The following is a 20,464-nucleotide window of genomic DNA, read 5'->3' as shown; positions in this document are numbered from 1 at the left end:
GCTCCAGAGGATCAAAGCACAAATCTGGTAACCCACAAAATTTCAGGAATTAATTGAATATGAGCAATTGTGGTGTCAAAGAGATGTGATTATTATTCTAATATTGTGACAACAGCTCCACCTAGAGGTCACCTGCATGCACTGTTACATTCTGAGTCGTTCTTTGTTTTTCCTCAGCTCAATGAGACGGAAAACTGGCCTTTAGTACATAAGCTCACAACTGAATTTTGTTTTTGCTCTTTCTAAAGTGCATAGACACCTTTGGTGGATGTCAACCATTGGGGACCAGTACCTGAGCCCCTTGGCGACATTGCTGGGCTGCACACACACATCAGCTGTGTAGCTGATGACACACTGTTGCTATACGAAGGAGGGGGGGCGCAAAAGAGGCAAACACGTTACGTATCCAGTGCAGATTTGGGTGCAGCCGGCGCCACCATAGACCGTAATAGGAATTACGGTTATAACCGCACAGTAACTTCAGCGCCGTTGAAAAACTGAGCTGAAGTTGCTTTTAAAATACTAATTTGTCCACCAGCAATGACGAGCAAAGCATTCGTTACATCACATGGCAGGTGGGGTGAGTAGATCAACCTAGCTTACAGGTGTGGGGTTGGAAGCTGCTGTACACATACCTGATTATCAGCTGAGACGGCCGCTTAAGCCAACTTAACCTCCTTGGCGGTAACCCCGAGCTACAGTCAGGGTGGAAAAACTGCAGCTGAAGGCGTTAAGGCCGACCTACACTCGGTGTAGCTGCTGGAGGTTCTATGCAGAGAAATGCACGCAGTGGGCATTTATCACTCTCCTCCCAGGGGATCCTGACGTCGGCCGCCATTCTTCTTCCTCTCCTCGGAGGCTCTGCTTCCCACCGGGGAGCTGATCGTCTATAGTCATGACGACAGCCGGCAATCTCACTCACCACCCAGAGGATGGAGGGAAAACTGCAACGTTGGAGCCCAGGGAGGTAAGTGCTGGGGGCTGCTGCAGACTCTCTGCTGGTATGATTTGTTTAATGATTTTAGGGTCTAAAAGCACATGAAAAAATTGTTCCCAGTGAAATTTGTTTCTGGGTCTGCCCACTTTTTGTAACCTGGACACACAGTCACTCAATGACCAAGTTTGTGAGCTTTTGGGTTCTTGGCATCATTAAAAACAAATCTGATTAGCGGTTTGTGGCTCTACCCCCTTATCTGAATTTGAAGCCCAGTGACCCAACGACCAACTGTAGCAGGTTAGAGGCTTGTGCCATTAACAGTGCAAGAATGGCAGCAATTCTAATATTCCCCTTGAAAATGAACAGGTGAATATTGATTGGTTGTCATAGGCTCCACTCACTTTTCTGAATATTAATCCCAGTCACCCAGTGACCAACTGCAAAGCTTGAGAACCCTGCCATTAACAGTAAAGAAGGGCAGCAGTTTACATTTTCCTATGGAAATCTGTTTTTGACTCCACCCAGTTTTTCTAACCTTGACACACAGTCACTCAATGATCAAGTTAGTGAACTTTCGGGTTCCTGGCATCAAAATTGTGTGAATGAAAGTAGTTTAACCAGCCCAAAAATCTGATTTGCTGTTTGTGGCTCCGCCCCTTTAGTGAGTTTAAACCCCAATCACTTGATGTCTGACTGTAGCAGGTTTGAGGCCTCTGCCATTAACAGTGTAAGAATGGCAGAAATTTCAATATTCCCCTCGAAAATCAAAAGGTGAATTTTGATAGGCTGTTGTAGGCTCCACCTGCTATTCTGAATATTAATCCTAGTCACCAACTTTGTCAAGTTTGGGAATCCTGCCATTAACTGTGTAAGAATGGCTGAAATTTATATTTTCCCATGTAAAAAGTTAGTTGTTTTTGGCTGTTTCTAACCTGTACATACAGTCACTCAATGACCAAGTTCATGAGCTTTGGGATCCTTGGCATCAATAAGTTGCATTTTTCCGTTGAAATGGATTTAGATCCTTCAATTATTTTACTTGGCAATAGACCTAACAATAAAATATGCCACCCACAAACTGATTCGTATATTATGTCACAAGCAAAAAGGCACTTAGCATCTAACTGGGGGAAGGATTCACGCTCAATTGAAGCAGTCTTTCTTGATCTCAATGCTACTATGTCTTCAGAGCATATTAGAGCCAAAATATTTGACACCCTTGAAAGCGTATGGAATCCCTGGATCGAGTGGCAGGATAACCTAAGCTTTTCTTATGTACTACATTCATTTTTTCCTTTCCTTTCATTTATGCCTTTTATTGGGATTTTCTTGGAGCAACTAAAATTGTTCATCTCCTCTGAATACAGCAGGGCTTAATATATTATTTATCTTTTTTCTAACCTAAATTTTAGGAGTATTGTTATTTTTGGTTGACTTTGTTTGGTTCACTTCAGCAATTTACTCAACTCACTTCTCCCCTTTCCCCTTCTTTCCTTGATTTTCCCTCTGTATGTTACCATAGGCATCCCTGAACCCCCAACTCCCCTTTTCCCTCTTCCTTCTCTCGCCCAGTTCTTCCCCGCCCCCTCATATCCCTCCCCATCCCCTCTAAAAAATTTGAAATCTAGCCACATATGATCGCGATGTTGGTTCATATCTTAAAGTGAACCTCCGGAGTAAAAATCTACTCGGCAGAACTGAAAAGGCTTGGTGTTTAACAGTTTCACAGCATCAGAACTTTGTTTTTCTTACCAAAGCACCATTTTAGCTGCATTTTTAGCAAAGCTCCGCCCATCAAAGAAAAAATGCCCGGGCTTTTTTTCCCTGATGCTGTGCAGAGCATGATGGGATTTCCTGTGTTATTCACGTTGCCTAGCAACTGGGAGAGGTGCTCAGGACACAGGACAGTTGGAACTGTGTCTCATGCTCCGTCACCTCCTTTCAACCAAAAAGATGGCTGCCATCATGAAATCAAACATTTGCCTGTTCTTTTAAAACAGTGTGGGTAAGAGATTATATTACCTATCTATTTTAATTAACATAACTAATGTAACTTAATGACAGTATGTTTGTTTAGGCTCTTTAAGCTATATTAAAAACTTTACCCCCAGCTGTAGGCCAAATAGTAAAACTACACCCTAAAGCATTTTTCATATACAAATACACTAATTCTAAACACAAAAAAAATTAACGTATTACCTCCCACACTCCCCAATTTTCTTTTCTGTAATAAAAAAAAATTGCAATTAAAAAAAAAATTGCAATAAAAAAGTTACCTTAGGGACTGAACTTTTTAAATATTTATGTCAAGAGTATATAACACTGTTACTTTATAAACTATGGGCTTGTAATTAGGGATGGACGCAAAACTGAAAAAAATGCACCTTTATTTCCAAATAAAATATTGGCGCCAAACATTGTGATAGGGACATAGTTTAAACGGTTTTATAACCGGGACAAATGGGCAAATAAATTTCATGGGTTTTCATTACAGTAGCATGCATTATTTAAAAACCATAAAGGCCGAAAACTGAAAAATAATTCATTTTTCCCATTTTTCCATTAAAACACATTTAGAATAAAATAATTCTTGGTATAATGTCCCACCTAAAGAAAGCCTAATTGGTGGCGAAAAAAAGATAGTTCATTTCATTGTGATAAGTAATGATAAAGTTATAGACGAATGAATGGAAGGAGCACTGAAAGGTGAAAATTGCTCTGGTGCTCAAGGGGTAAAACCCCTCAGAGGTCAAGTGGTTAATATTCAATGATCATACGTTTGTTCACGTGATAAGCCATTATGTGAAATTCCCCACATGTAGGGAACATGTGCTATTCTGTTTGTCATGTGAATTATTTCTTCAATAAACACCCTTTGAACGAAAGTAAACAAATCTGATTGGCTGTTTGTAGCTTGCCCCATTTTCCGAATTTAAACCCGTCTCCTAGTGACTGACTGTACCAGATTTGAGGCATCTGCCATTAAGAGTATAAGAATGGCAGCAATTTGAATGTTCCCCTTGAAAATCAAAAGGTGGATTTTGATTGGCTGTTGTAGGCTCCACCCATTTTCCTGAATATGAATTCCAGTCACCCAGTGACCAACTGTGCAAAGTTTGAGAACCCTGCCATTAAAGGTGTAAGAATGGCTGCAGTTTATATTTGACCAGTGAAATTTGTTTTTGGCTCCACCCACTTATTTGTAACCTTGACACGCAGTTACTCAATGGCCACGTTTGTGAGCTTTCAGGTTCAGGGCATCAAAAAAATGTGTGAATGGAAGCAGTTTATCCAGCAAAGAAGAAATCTGATAAACCGTTTGTGGCCCCGTCCCTTTATTGAATTTTGACCCCAGTTACCCAATGACTGACTGTAGCAGGTTTGAAGCCTAATAGCAGCAGTTTAAATATTCCCCTTGAAAATCAATAGGTGAATTTTCATTGGCTGTTGTAGGCCACCCACTTTCCTGAATCCATCTCAGTCACCCAATGACTAAGCATACCAGGTTTGAGAACCCTGCGATTAACAGTGTAAGAATGGCTGCAGTTTACATTTTCCCATTAAAAATGAATGGCTGAAATGTGATGGGTTGTTTTATGCTCCACCCACTTTTCCTGGATTTGTAATCTCGGTCACCAAGTGGCCAAGTGTGGGGACTCTGGCTTGATTACTGTGAGAATGGCAGCCTTTTCCATTTTTCTTATTGACATGAATGGGTGAAATCTGATTTGGTGTTTGTAGCTCTGCCCAGATATGCAGGGGGGATGTGAGACCCTCAGAACCTATCATCCCAGGTAGTAAGGGATCTGTATACCAAGTTTCGTTCATATCGGTCAAGCAGTTTGAGTGATCGCGGTATATAAGAACCCCCAGCATGCAACTGTTTGGCACTGACTACTAAAGGGCCAGTGCTCCTAAAGTATGTGATGACGCCAAACCATAACAGCAGAAAAAGTTTTGCAAGTTTTGAATGCAGGATTAGCATCTTTATCACTTAATACACTCAGATCAGTTGCTGTTGAAATCAGATTTTTACAGTGACAATACCGCTTTAAAGGGTACCTGTGCTGACATTTCATGATACAGTAAAATAAACACATTTACAGTCCTAATCCTAAGTAAGGTTCATCAATAAGGTGCAAATTACTGTACAAATTGATGGATTGTTAATTGTGTATGCAAACACATGCAGCTTCAAAATGGACCAAATTTGATAATTATTTGCATCTCATTGACAGTCGCTCAGAGTTAAGAACGAAGGGCTGCAAATCAGTTTCTCAGCAGTGAGTTGCAGTCTGACTGTCGGTAAGGCCTGGTTTACAGCCCACTAAGTTCCCAACATGGATGTCACAGCTGGTTCAATGTAAGATCCACGGTGTTCACTCATGTAAATCACAACATACAGGTCATACATCAGATTCTATGCTATGTCGGTGTTTATTATAACATTCCGTTACGTGTGAATAGACCCTATGGATGACACTATTTTGCAGAACAGGATCCATTATCAGGCCCTGGTGCGAGCCCAGCCTTGGGTTGCATACACACAATTACGATTGCCTGTAGGGGTCAGAAATCAATCCCTCGGACAACAATTCAGGGCCAAGTGCTGTACAGACGCCTCTACAGGCTATGAGATTCAGATCTCTTCACCGACACCATGCCCCAACAATGATCCAGATCAAGCCGATTTTTCCAGCAAGTTATTGTGACCATATTGGGGTTTCCAAGCCTCATTGGCATCTTGGAATTTAATGTCCAGTCCTCCAGTAAAGTTGGAGGTCTGCCCTTTAGGTCCAAACCTCTACATCTATGTTTCTCAGCATTATCACATACCCCTTGCTGAATGGTGGGGTTTGCCAAACTAGCCTCTCAAAAGCATCAAATACCCCTTAGTTCACAGGCATTGGGAATCCGCCATAACTTGTACATGGATGTTTTCTAATGATTCCCTTTTTGCAAATGAATATTATACACCTGGAGTGAGAGAGATTTGGAAGCTACCGTATTTATTTCCTTCCCTTCTCCCTCCTTATTAAAGCAGAACTGAAAGTTACAAAAAAAAATTGTGTTACACTTACCTGGGGCTTCTACCAGCCCCTTGCAGCCTTCCTGCCCCACGCCGCTCCTCCATGATCTCCCACCGGCAGCTACTTTCGGTTCAGTCAAAGCGGAAACTGCGCCTGCGCACCCAGGGCCACACGTAGCTTTCTTTGCGTTCCCATCCGCTATAGCACCCTGCACTATTAGAACACAAAGAAAGCTACGTGTGGCTCGGGACACGCAGGCGCCGCCAACTTACAAACAGACCGCATGACCAAACCGAAAGTAGCTGGCAGTGGATGAACAGAGGATCGTGGCAGACCGGCGCAGGACAGAAAGGCTGCAAAGGGCTGGCAGAAGCCCCAGGTAATTGAAACAGTTCCGCTTTAAAGGAAAACTTAAGCCAAACAAAAAAAAAATGACATTTACTCACCCGGGGCATCCCTCAGCCCCCTGAAGCTGGATGGTGCCTTCGCAGCCCCGCTCCGATTACCCTGTCCCCGCCGGCGGCTACTTCCGGGTTCGGCGACAGCCGCCGACAGGCTGGGAACGCGGCTGTTTTTCCGCGTTCCCAGCCGCTATATCACCCCTCTATGCTGCTATAGCGTATAACATATACATAGCAGCATAGAGGGTGATATAGCGGCTGGGAACGCGGAAAAACAGCCGCGTTCCCAGCCTGTCGGCGGCTGTCGCCGAACCCGGAAGTAGCCGCCGGCGGGGACAGGAGGATTGGAGCGTGGCTGCGAGGGCACCATCCAGCTTCAGGGGGCTGAGGGATACCCCGGGTGAGTAAATGTCATTTTTTTTGTTTGGCTTAAGTTTTCCTTTAAGCAATACCAGTTGCCTGGCTGTCCCGCTGATCTTCTGCCTCTAATGCTGGGTACACACAGATTTTCTGGTCGATTTACTGTCAGATCGATTATTTCCAACATGTTCGATTTGCTTTACGATCGTTTTCCGAGCATTTTCCGATCGATTTCCGTGCACTTTAATAGGAAATCGATCGGAAAATGCTCGGAAAACTATCGAAAAGCAAAGCGAACATGTTGGAAATAATCGATCTGACAGTAAATCGACCAGAAAATCTCATAGTGTGTACCCAGCATAATACTTTTAGCCAGACCCTGAACAAGCATGCAGATCAGGTTTCTAGTTTGAGTTAATTTGCTTCAGATACTACTGATGAATAAAAGATCAACAGGACTGCCAGGCGACTGGCATTGTTTAAAAGGAAATAAATATGGCAGCCTCCATATCCCTCTCATCTCATATGTCCTTTAAGATTAGTTTATACTGTATTATTATTTTATTAGTCTTAAAAAGTTGAGTGATAAATTCACTGCAACAAGTAATTCTGAAACCAAACCTTTAAGGACAATTAAAGTGGGAGGGGTAAGTAGGCTGACATGTATTTTCTTTTAAACAATGCACATTGCCTGGCTGAATATTTTTTTAGCTATAAACCCTGAACAAGCATGCATATATTTGAAGTCTGTCTGGAGTGAGATGACCTGCTCTGGTGTAAAGGATTGGTGGCATAGATGGTAAAATAAGGAGAGAACACAGAATGTGATGTTTTCACTTTATTACTGAGACTCTTAGAAAAATATTTAATCATCAAAGAGGCCGAAACCCATATCGTTATCGGATTCCTCAGACTCCTCTTTCTCCTCCTCCTTTTTCTTCTCTTCAGCTGGGGAGGAAAAAAGAAACTCATTACTAATCTGACCGATGAGATTCTACCCACAAATTCTAGCAGAGGGAACTGGTGATATTTTCTTCATTGTACTTTGTGTAAAATGAACAATGTACTATATCAATATGAATTGGGGATAGCAATCTCCCCAGTGCTGGAGCCATAAGTCCAAATCTCAGCCAGGACACCATCAGCTTGGCGTTTTTATACAGTTTAACATGTGTTAAGGCCCCGCCCCGTTCACATTACAAACACGGATGGCCGTGCGTTCGGAACGCAACGCATGCCATCCGCGTTTGTATGCGTTGCGTGGCTGATCAAAAGCCGTGCGTTTTTGGAAAAAATGCATGCAGCATGCGTTCCCAGACCGCACTGGTCCGGAACACATGCAGTGTGAACATCAGACAGTGCATTGATGTCGTGCATGTCAGCCTCCTGCATGCGTTCCCAAAACACGGACGGAAAGGTGTGCAGTGTGAACGGGGCCTTAAAAGCTTTAACACCCCCTAGCAGTACTCCTGAGTGGGGCTCCGGGTTACTTGCAAGTGCCAAAAGTGGTAACCCCAAAACACAAGTTACCAGACACGTTAAGTAGAACATTGTTTGTTGTATAGGCAACCAGGAAGTTAACCCCTCCCCCCACACACACATAGGTAGAGCCTACTAAGAATAGCCCAAGACAGTGCCCCTCCCCCAGTATAGGTAGCCAGCCAGGGCACCCCCATCCAGTACACAACTCCCCTCCCCAGGATCCAGTCACATACCACACGGACCATACTGCGCATGTGCAAGCACCTTCTCTCGTTCAGGCGCAGTTCAGAGCCTCCTGTCTTCGGGAGCACTCGGTTCCCGAAGACTTCCAAAGCCTCCTCCGGCGGGTGATTCTAATGGGGGAGGCAGCACTACAACGAGGACACCGTGATAGGAGCTGGAAAGCTCTATAGGACCCAGAGCCTTCCCTCTCCTTGGGCAAGTATCTGGGTCATTTTTATTTTTACATTTTCATTATCACAACCTGCAGTAATAAAGGTTTTCCTTACCAGTTTACCACTCATGTTTTATACACGTGATCTTGTAACGCCTTACTGAATGCAAATATACAATCAGTTTGTGGATGACTCATGGGCAGTGGCAGATCAGCACGCCAGGTTTTCAGACAGATCTCTATCTGGATTTGGGGGGGGGGGGGGGGGGCACTGGGTTATAAGAGGTGCGCACCCCCAAAAGCAAAAAAGGCTGGACTTTGCTCGTCAGCCACTCCTAGCTGCGCACAAAGTAAAACCCCATGATGCACTCAGCCCTGGGTCCATCATCTTGTTGATTGAGTCATTTCATAAGGCCTACAACGAGCAGTAATACAAATGATAATTACCGGCACCTCTAGTGTGGTCTTAATGCAAAGTCTGTGCAGGGAAGCACGACTCACAAGCAGAAGCAGCTGTGACAGGAGCCAATAGAAACCGCCCCGGTCTCCTGATCAGATATTGATAGGGCCGGCTGCTTCTCCTGCAGGACAAAACTTTTCTAGCCTCAGACAGCCAGCAGAGAATCAGAACAAAGCAGATTTCCCCAGAAAGCCTGCAATTGTGTAGCCCAGTGATAGGCAAACCTGGCTCTCCAGCTGTTAAGGCACTACAATTTCCACAATGCATTTCCCTTATAAATCACAACTGTGGCCGACTCCTGCAATGCATTGTGGGACCTGTAGCTGGAGAGTCAGATCACTGAACTGTATGTAGTCCATTCAGTTCCTGATTGAATATGTGAGGAACAAGTGGGTAAAATCACTTAAAGGAATACTGTATGGGGTCGGGGGAAAATGAGTTGAACTTACCCAGGGGTTCTAATGGTCCCCCGCAGACATCCTGTGCCCGCGCAGTCACTCACCGATGCTCCAGTCCCGCCTCTGGTTCACTTCTGGAATTTTAGACTTTAAAGTCTGAAAACCACTGCGCCTGCATTGCATGGTTTTCACTCCTGCAGATGTCACCAGGAGTGTACTGTGCAGGCAATGACCATACTGGGCCTGCGCAGTACACTCCTGGTGACATCGGGAGCGAGGACACGGCAACACAGGCGCAGTGGTTTTCAGACTTTAAAGCCTGAAATTCCAAAAGTGAACCGGAGGCGGGGCCGGAGCATCGGTGAGTGGCTGCGCGGGCACAGGATGTCTGCGGGGGACCGTTAGAAGCCTCGGGTAAGTTCAACTCATTTTCTCCCGACCCCCTACAGTATTCCTTTAAGTATGACATATGTAAAGTCTCTTGCAGTTCGTCTAAGCTGTGGCAGTTAGATAAAATGTTAAGACAAATGGACAGCGATTCAGAGCAAGCAGAGGCAGTATAACAAACATGCATTGTAAAGGGATGTCGTGGATACTTCTGTTGTATTGTCCTCACTGCATGTAATTACAGCTTGTAACAAAAGAGACAGCTCCACACTTCTGCTGTACCAGTCAATGGGCTTCGGTAATTTACTGAACTACAAAGGCAGCTGTAAAAATGTTTATGAATTAGCACACAAAAGTCTAAAATACCAATTTAAGGACCAGAATATTTTATCGCACAGCCTTTTATGAATCGAGGTCTTTTTTTTAAATTGTTGATTTATTAACGAAGTTGCTTTAGGAATAGCTAGCTCGGGGTCTCTTCACCTCATTACAACCTGGATGGTGGTGGCAAAAAATACCTGACTTTTTTTTACCGACTATGGCCTCAATTCACTAAGATCATGCTGGAGATAAGGCAAGAGAAAACTTACCTCACACAGTGAGTTATCTTATCGCTTCATTCCATAAGTTACCTCCTCTGTAGTTAACTCCTCTGTAGTTATTTTCACACCCAGTTTAAAGAGTCTGAAGCGAGAATAAATCTCGCTTCAGACCTCATAGATAGCAGGGGCTTGTGTGCCCCTGCTAAAACGCCGCTATCCCGCGGCTTAACGGGGGTCCCTTCACACCCAAATCCCCTCCGTACATCGCGGAATCACTTCCGCATTGGGGCAGGGCTAACCGCCGCAGCCCTGCCTCCCGCGCGTCTATCAGACGCGTACCTCCGCCTCTCCACCGCCCCTCTCAGTCTACCTTCACTGAGGGGCGGGGGAGAGGCGGCGATGCGCGTCTGATAGACGCGCTGAGGGGCAGGGCTGCAGCCGCTAGCCCTGCCTCCAGGAAGAGCAAAATTTACGACCAATTTGGTCGTTGATTTTGCAGTGAGGGTTTGGGGGTGAAGGGACCCCCGTTTAGCCGCGAGATAGCGGCGTTTTAGCAGGGGCACACGTGCCCCTGCTAACTATGAGCTCTGAAGCGAGAATTATTCTCGCTTCAGTGTCTCTTTAAAGCAGACCCAAACCAAACATTTATTTTTATTCAAAATATTTAGTTGCACCACTCTGACACATACAAAGATAAATAAAACACTCTTTCAAGCCTATGAGCATTTCAGTGCTTGCTTTTCACCCTTCTCTTTGCATAACTAGGGTTATACAGGTGGCAGCCATTAGCAATTCCTCCTTTGCTGGACACCACCTACTCCACCAGTTTGCCGGATTCTGTCCCGACAATATGAAAGGAAGGGAGGGGTTCCCCAATAAATGTAAAATATTTTATATTTGTCATCATGCAGCTGAAAAAAGGCTGCAATTATTATAATTTAGAAAATAGATTTTATTTCTGAAATGTATTTTTAATTTGGGGACACTTTAACAGCCTGTAACTGGCCTTTAACAGCGTGTAACTTTAGAATTCTGGAGTTATTTTAAAGAGAATCTGTATTGTTAAAATCACACAAAAGTAAACATACCAGTGTGTTAGGGGACATCTCCTATTCCCCTCTGTCACAATTTCGCCGCTCCCCGCCGCATTAAAAGTAGTTAAAAACAGTTTTAAAAAGTTTGTTTGTAAACAAACAAAATGGCCACCAAAACAAGAAGTAGGTTGATGTACAGTATGTCCACACATAGAAAATACATCCGTATACAAGAAGGCTGTATACAGCCTTCCTTTTGAATCTCAAGAAATCATTTGTGTGTTTCTTTCCCCCTGCACCCCACTGAAGTGTTACAAGCTGATTGTTTGTTTCTTCTTACAGACAGCTCTGCCCGGTTGTCTGTAATTCTGCAGTATGTGACTTATCAGTATGTGAACAGAGGATTTATCCAGCTTGTAAAAGATGAGAGCAGAGAAAAGCTGGCTAATGTAAATAACACACACACACACACACACACAGGAGAGTGTGCATAGAGGGGGCATGCATAGCAGATCACACTGAAGAGTTGGCAGGACAAGTCCACAGGGGAAAGATAAGCTGATTTATTACAGAGATAATGATGGTAGAAAGTGCTGCAGTAAGCCAGAGCACATAATAGGTTTAGGAACCTGTAGGATGGTAGAAAACACAATGACATTTTTGTTACAGAGTCCCTTTAAGGATAGAAGAGTTAACTTTAGGTTTGCCTGAGGTAAAAGGTTTCCTGAATACTACATGCTATATCACCATGGTGATTACTCTAGAAATGTTATTAAAGACAGGAGATAAGCTTAGTGAATTGAGGCCAATGTTGTATGAGCACAATATCCAATCTTAAACATCTACTTTGCTCACAGTATTCACTTTCAGAAGCCTCTAGTGGATGAGACCTTGAGTGGCACCTGTGGCACAGTACGAAGGGACTGGCGAGTGTCAGCAGGTGGTTAGTTAACCCCTCCCCAAGCTCAATAGCCAAACAATGGTATTACTGGCAGAAGAATCATTACCTGGAGCAGCTCCGCCTCCAGCCGCAGCAGCTGCAGGAGCAGCGCCAGCAGCGGGGGCTCCACCGCCAGCTCCGACGTTGCAGATCAGGCTGCCGATGTTGATGTTGCACAAAGCCTGTAAGGAGAGGAGACATCAGACAAGCCAAGACCAATCCGAGTCTCTACATAGGTACAGTGCATGTTGTGCAGGCGACATCACCTATGCACGGGTGGGGTAATTAGTGTCTCAGCTAGGAGGATTCCATGTAGCCGAGACACACCAATTACCCCACCTGTGCACGGGTGAGGTTGTCTGCAAAGAATGCACCACTGGGGAGTAACAAGGACAGGTTTGGGGAACACTGGATTACAGGTCCCCTCCCCAACTCTGCAGTAATCGGGCACATTACCTTGGAGAAGAGGCCGGGCCAGAAAGGCTCCACGCTGACTCCAGCTGCTTTGATCAGGGCATTGATCTTGTCTTCCTGGAGGGAACAGATGAGAGTCCGTTACACAGGCCTACCAAGCCTCATACGTCACACAGACAGGCCAACAAAATACGGTACAGTCTCTCCCCCTATCCTGAGCCATGCAGTCCCTTCAGTGCCTGGCTTGGCAAAGGCAGTGACCAGTTTACTTCTGTGTATAATTGTGCTTTTGGGGGTAGTGTTTACAATTAAACTTATACTTACTTGCACTTATTACTGCTTCTGGGTGTCACATGCCCGCCTGCAGCTTTTAAATCCCTTCATATACACCGCTAAGTACTGAGATAACTTTTAAGGGAACCCAAGGTAAAAGTTATAGGGAAGCTGACATGATTATTTCCTTTTAAATAATGCACATTGCCCGACAGTCCTGCTGTTACCCTGCCTCTAATACTTTAAGCCATAGACCCTGAACAAGCTGCATGCAGATCACATGCCTATGAAAAATCTGATATAAGATGCATGCTTCTTCCAGGTATGTGATTTAGACACTACTGACCAGAAAGATCAGCAGGACTGCCAGGCAACTGGTATTGTTTTAAAGCGGATCCGAGATGAAAAACTAACTAACAAGTAACTTGTCTATATATGTTATCTAAAGTTTAGATAGTTTACACAGCAAATCTAGCTGCAAAAAGCTTTAATAGAAAATGATTATTTCTTCCTGTGATACAATGACAGCAGCCATGTTGTTTGTATACATTACACAGAGGCAGACTTATCTGTATCTTGATCACTAAGCCTGTGAAAAAAACCTAATCCCCCCTCTGCCTCTGAAATCAATGGCTAGTAACACCTCCTCCTCCTCCTACTGCCCAGACTGAGCTCCCATGAGCCCTTGCTACTGCCAAGGCTCTCTGAAAACCTGTGGACGTGGTTTATTTAGTTTATAGGGAATTAGAGTATTAAAACAAAAAAAGTATTTGGCTTGAGGAATGCCCTATAAACAATAGGAAAGGAACACAATTATGCAATGAGTAAAAGTTCACCTCGGATCCACTTTAAAGGAAATAAATATGGCTGCTTCCATAGGTCTTACACCCCGGGTACCTATTACAGCAGAGGTGTCAAACTCACGGCCCACAGGCCAAATAAAGCCCTCCTTGCCATTTTATGTTGCCCCCAAGAGCTTCAGATGTGCATTGTAAGCAGTCAAAGAATGACAACACTGCCTTCCTGCCCTGAGGAGCACGCCGGTGAAGGTGTTTGATTGAAACATTGTCAGTTTGAGGCGGATTGCAGCAACACCAGACGGGACCCCCCCTAGCAAAATTAGCATAGAGCCCCCTACTGGAATCCAAGCCCCATGTGGCTAGTATATAATTTCCCCTTCCCACACTGCAGAGTAGTACCGAGACCTGCTCCAGCAAGGAGTCCGGTCTCTTCTTCCAGAGGGGGAGGAGCAGGACCTTCGTAGTCATAGTTATGTCACTTAGTTTGAGATCATAAATGTTACATTTTATTAAACGATTTGCCCCGCGACTTAAACTAGATTTTAGATTTTGGTACCTTGTGAGCGAGTTTGACACCCCTGGTTTAATCTCCCTAGCGGTATTGACGGTTATACACGTAACTCTGGTCTAAACCCTTGCTTGACACATTTTGGCAAGTTACAGGGGAAAAAAAAGGTTATAAAAATTAAATTAGATCACTTTTTGCACAGAAATTTTTGCAATTGAACTCCAGGCAGGTTAAAGGACCAAGGACCCAGAGGTTAAACAATTCCAGCAGCCTGGCTGTCTTGCTGACCTTCAGGGCTGGTTCAGACAGATGTCTACAGAGCTTTTTCTCTCCACGCATTCAAGACAAAGACAAATAGACAAATAACATTTATATTGCGCTTTTCTCCTTGCGGACTCAAAGCGCCAGAGCAGAGCAGCAGCCACTAGGGCGCGCTCTATTGGCAGTAGCAGTGTAAGGGAGACTTGCCAAAGGTCTCCTACTGAATTAGTGCTGGCTTACTGAACAGGCAGAGCCGAGATTCGAACCCTGGTCTCCTGCGTCAGAGGCAGAGCCCTTAACCATTACACCATCAGCAAACTGCCAAATGCTAGCTTTTGGGAAAACTTCAAGGCTATCGGTTCGGGTCCCTACAACGGTCTCCCGGGATTTACCACCTCTGAAAGCAACATGTTGCTTTCGAGATGAGATGCTGGGATCTACCACCAGGCTTTCATGGAAGCCTGGTGGCTTCATTTTAATCACAGATTTGAATACCTCACTACTCGTCAGCTCACTAGTTCCCATATACTTGAATGGGACAGCGGTAGATCTGGAAAAATGTTGCATCTAAAATATTGCGTTAAACGCCAGGAAGGGTCCGTGTCAAACAGCCCTTATGGTCAGTGTCTGAATCACTCCCCTGGAACAAGCAAGCAGCTAATCTTGTCAAACATCTGATCTGCATGCTTGTTCTGGGTCTATGGCTAAAAGTATTAAAGGGAAGGTTCAGGGAGGGTGGGTAAAAAATAAAAGTCAAATTCCACTTACCTGGGGCTTCCTCCAGCCCGTGGCAGGCAGGAGGTGCCCTCGCCGCCGCTCCGCAGGCTCCCGGTGGTCTCCGGTGGCCGACCCGACCTGGCCAGGCCGGCTGCCAGGTCGGGCTCTTCTGCGCTCCAAGGCCCGGAACTTCTGCGTCCCACGCCGGCGCTCTGACGTCATCAGACGTCCTCCGGGCTCTACTGCGCAGGCGCAGAAGTACTGCGCATGCGCAGTAGAGCCCGGAGGACGTCCGATGACGTCAGCGCGCCGGCGTGGGACGCAGAAGTTCCGGGCCTTGGAGCGCAGAAGAGCCCGACCTGGCAGCCGGCCTGGCCAGGTCGGGTCGGCCACCGGGAGCCTGCGGAGCGGCGGCGAGGGCACCTCCTGCCTGCCACGGGCTGGAGGAAGCCCCAGGTAAGTGGAATTTGATTTTTATTTTTTACCCACCCTCCCTGAACCTTTCCTTTAACAAGCAGAGGATCAGCAAAACAGCCAGGAAAATGTGCATGGTTTAAAAGGTAATATGGCAGCCTCCATGTCTCACCCCAGGTTCCCTTTAAAGTGCACTTAGCACCCATCAACCTCCTCCTAAGACAGGTTGTTTCCCTTGCACACTGAAGATGAACAACTTTAATCTAGGAAAACCTGAAATGACAGAGGCTGAACCAGAACTTTGCAAAACAGATAATCTGCCCAAGGAAGCAAATGATGGTGCTAGTTTAGAGGACCCAGCAGGAAACCTAATAGGGAACAGTTAACCAATCACGGCACCCTCTACAGCACAAAGCTTTGTAAATCGGCCATTCGTGTGGGAGAAGTTTATTACAACCTGAAACCTAATGCCTGGTACACACACACACACTTATAGATCTCCAGCAGATTCAATCTGACAGGAATCTGTGTGCCACACAAACAGATTTCCAATAGATTTCAGTATGAAATCTATTGAAAATCCATAAAAATGTAGTATTGCACTATTTTATTTAAAGAGAGTCTGAAGCGAGAATAAAACTCGCTTCAGCTCTCATATTCAGCAGGGGCACGTGTGCCCCTGCTAAACCGCCGCTATCCCGCGGCTGAACGGGGGTCCCTTACCTCCCAAATCCCCTCCGTTGTTCCCGGGGATCTCTTCCTGGTGAGGCAGGGCTAATGGCCGCAGCCCTGCCTTACACGCGTCTGTCAGCGCGTATCTCCGCCTCTCGCCCGCCCCTCTCACTCTTCCTTCGCTAAGAGGGGCGGGGGGAGAGGCGACGATGCGCCGCTGATAGACTGCGCTGAGAGGCAGGGCTGCGTCCGTTAGCCCTGCCTCCAGCAGCAGCAAAATCTACGACCAAGTTGGTCGTAGCTTTTGCAAGGAGGGATTTGGGGGGTAAGGGACCCCTGTTCAGCCGCGGGATAGCGGCGGTTTAGCAGGGGCACACATGCCCCTGCTGAATATAAGCTCTGAAGCGAGTTTTATTCTCACTTTAGAGTCTCTTTAATGCAATGATATGGGCCATTGGTTTGTCGCCAGCAGAGAAATTCCATCCGGACCGATTCAGCAAATCTATTTCGGATAGAAATCGATCGCTCATGCTGCCTCAATTTCTAGCCAATTTAATCAGAGCGGTTGAATCAGCCTTAGATCGATGACAAAATGAGTGTATGGGTACCTTTAAACTTTCCCATCAGACCCAGAGGTCCATCATTAATTCCTGGCATGTCCAATGATTGAGAAAGACGGATTTTGTGCAGTATGAATCTGAAAATCTATAACCTCTCGATAGGAAACAAATCGGACATGCAGCATATTATCGATCGATCCGTTGATCCAACAGAAATTTTCCATCATCTAGTAGCATTAACCTCTTGCCAACCACTCCAAGTGGCATGAATGCGGCGGCAGATCGCAAGGGACCGCGCGTGCCGATGCGCACGCATCTCCGCATGATAGACGGAGCTTCGCCATCAGTCTCCCAGTGGCGATCGCTGCTAGGAGACTGTTAGACGGTGAAACTGCCATTGACATTAAACAGTACTGCGATCGACAGCAATGCTATACTGGGGACAGCCGTGTGACACGGCTGTCACCCTATGAGGCTCAGGAGCGATCTGCTGTCATAGGCTGAATGAAAGCCATTCGCTGTCATTGGCTGGCGTGGGGAGGGTATATTAAAAAATTAAAGAAAAGACATTTATTAAAAAAAAAACATTTTAGGAGCGACCAGAGACCACCAACAGAAAGCTTTCTGTTGGTGGGTAGAAAAGGGGTGGTGGTGGCGGTGAAATCATTTTGGTGCTGAATTGTACGGTTCTGCAGTGAGGTCTTAAAGCTGCAGTGGCCTAATTTGTAAAAAAAAAAATTGCCTGGTCACTAGGGGGTGTAAGCCTATCAGCAATTTACCTAGGAGGCTTCCTAAACTAGCATTTAATGGATAACAGATGCAAATAAAGCTAGAGAGTACAGGGAAGCAGGCATATATTGGTCACCCTTCCCGATGCCTCCCACTCCCCTTGTTCTTTCTGCTCACTATATCTTACCTAAATAACCCCCCGAAAGCCTCTTCCGGGTTGCCGAAGTTGGGCACTACTGTGCAGGCCATGCTCCGTGTGTCTGTAGCCAGGAAAGCACTGCACATGCTTGTCAAACGCATGCACAGAGCGCCCCCGGCCACACACACACAACCCCATCAGCACCTGTGCAGTCGTGCCCTATTCCAGCGACCCGGAAGAGGGTGCCAGAGTGGCTTTCAGGTAGACTCTGGAGGCAGAGAGAACAGCAAGCAGTGGTAGATATAAGGACAGGTGACATGTGCCTGTAGTTGAAGCCCTAGAACACTCAGGGAAGCCATTTGGGGAACAGCCCTAAACACTAGGGAACTGTATAGGGGAGGGTGGGGGCCACTAAACACCATTGATCTGTGTATGGGAGGAAGGAGCACTAAACACCAGTGAAGCTATATTGGAGTTGAAGCCCTAGATAGAACAACAGTATGACATGTATGCTCTCTAGCAGCATCTGGTATCCTAGCCTAGCCCAGCAGCCATGCTCCCAATAAGCCATTAGCTTCCTTCACCCTACAGCTCCAGTCCCCACAGCATCCTGCAGCCCAGAGACACAGCTCATCTCTCCCCATCACTGATTGGGGGGGGGGGGGGGGGGGGGGGGAACAGCCTCACACCTCAGGGCTGCAGCACACGGGCCTCACATACCCGCTGCAGGTCCGCGCACACCAGCCCTATGAGAGGCTCAGGACACAGGGCCAGGTGGTGCCACAGAGGTGGGCCGCCCGGGAAGCAGCTCCGTGTGAGGTACAATGGACAGGCTCTGCACGAGGCGGCGGCGTCAGAACTCCCCGCTGGGCCGCGAGGATATAGCTGTAGCGCGCGCCGCACGTGGAGCGCCGTGACGTCACCGGCGCCATTGTTACTACTCCCCAGGCTCGCGCACTCACCGTGATGGTGATCTCGTCATCGTAGAGGATGAGCGCGGAGTAGATGCAGGCGAGTTCGGAGACGGAGGCCATAGCTGCGTGTGGTGAGCGCTGTGCGGGACGCGGATGGCAGAAGGGAAGGGTGCTAGCCGCCGGATGGATAACCAGGCCTTAGCTTCTCTGAAGAACCGAGCACCTTAACCCGCCGCCGTCACTTAGCGAAAGAGGCCGCGGGGGGCGGGGCCTGCGCTCTTATAGGTCCTCCGCCCGCCAATCAGTGGGCGGGGAACGCTGCGTCTGGGCAAAACAGGATTGTTTTTTTTTTTTTCTTTACAGCTGCTCAACTTTATTCAAAAGTAACAAAACCTCTTCGTTCTGTAATGTCTGTGGGATGTAAAGTGCAATTTCTCAAGTGAAAAAAAACTGTCAGGCCAAGAGCTCCAGTGAAAATAATGTAATACAAAAACTGCTTCATTTTTACAATAATTATGTAAAAACGATTTAGTTAGTGTTCGCACCTTGTAAAATCTTTCCTCTACCCGATTTACATTCTGACATCACATGGGGCTTGATTCACAAAAGAGTGCTAACTGTTAGCACGGGCGTTTTTCGCGCGGATTTTCATGTTGCGAAAACGTGAATTTTCGTGCGAAATCGTTTAATTGCGCGCGGCGGCCGTGCTAACAGCACTCTTTTGTGAATCAAGCCCTAGGTGACATTTTTACTGCTGGCAGGTGATGTCATTGGAAGTAGGTGCTGCTTGCTTTTTGGCAGTTGGAAACAGCTGTTATTTCCCACAATGCAATGAGGTTCCCAGACAGGAAGTTCACAGACCATGGTCCTGACATCACACTGTGGGAGGGGTTTCACCACAATATCAGCCATACAGAGCCCCCTGATGATCTGTTTCAGAAAAGGAATAGATTTCTTGTGGAAAAGGGGGTATAGTATATTGATTCGGATGAAGTTCAATTCTTGGTCACGGTTTCTCTTTAACCATTTCAGCCCACGGGGATTTTTCACCTTATGCATCAGAGCAATTTTCACCTCCCATTCATTCGCTAATAACTTTATCCAGGGGCGCCTCTAGCCATTTTGTCACTCCAGGCGAGAAATCCTGTGGCGCCCCCCATGATTGCCCCCCACCCCCAAAAATCATAATGCAGCAGCGTTTCACCAGAAAATCAGAAAATACACTTATTGCGGCATGAGTTCACCAGAAAATAGTTGTAATGCAGCAGAGCGTTTCACCATAAAATATACTTATTGCGGCATGCACTCAAACACACTATACACACACACACACTATACATACGCACACAGTACACACACACACACACACTATACACGCACACACACCGCACACACACTATACACACACACAGTACACACACACTATACACACACACCGCACACAACACACACACTATACACACACCGCACACACACACACACTATACACACACACACCGCACACAACACACACACACTATACACACACACACTATAGACACGCACACACACTATACACTATACACACACTACACTATACACACACACCCCATACACAGCACACAGTAGATATACACTATACACACACACAGTATGCTGCTACCGGGGAGGACTGGGACCTTTTGGCCTAGGGGGAAACACAGACTAGAGGCCCGTTAT

At 46.2% G+C, this 20,464-nt stretch overlaps 1 protein-coding gene across 1 annotated transcript; it reads right to left on the bottom strand.

Annotated features, from left to right (window-relative positions):
• Positions 1–7,553: 7,553 nt before the first annotated feature.
• On the bottom strand, positions 7,554–19,039 carry RPLP1 (ribosomal protein lateral stalk subunit P1). The gene is made up of 4 exons (XM_068238083.1): positions 18,815–19,039; positions 12,822–12,896; positions 12,433–12,547; positions 7,554–7,676 (listed from the first exon to the last, which is right to left on the bottom strand). The coding sequence occupies exons 1-4, from the start codon at positions 18,884–18,886 to the stop codon at positions 7,594–7,596; spliced, it is 345 nt and encodes a 114-aa protein (XP_068094184.1). The 5' UTR covers positions 18,887–19,039; the 3' UTR covers positions 7,554–7,593.
• Between the last annotated feature and the right edge of the window lie 1,425 nt (positions 19,040–20,464).

The sequence above is a fragment of the Hyperolius riggenbachi genome, chromosome 5 (assembly GCF_040937935.1).
Source record: "Hyperolius riggenbachi isolate aHypRig1 chromosome 5, aHypRig1.pri, whole genome shotgun sequence".
Taxonomy (NCBI): Eukaryota; Metazoa; Chordata; class Amphibia; order Anura; family Hyperoliidae; genus Hyperolius; species Hyperolius riggenbachi.
Note: the sequence above shows the minus strand (reverse complement) of the source record. Positions and strands in the feature narration are given on the sequence as shown.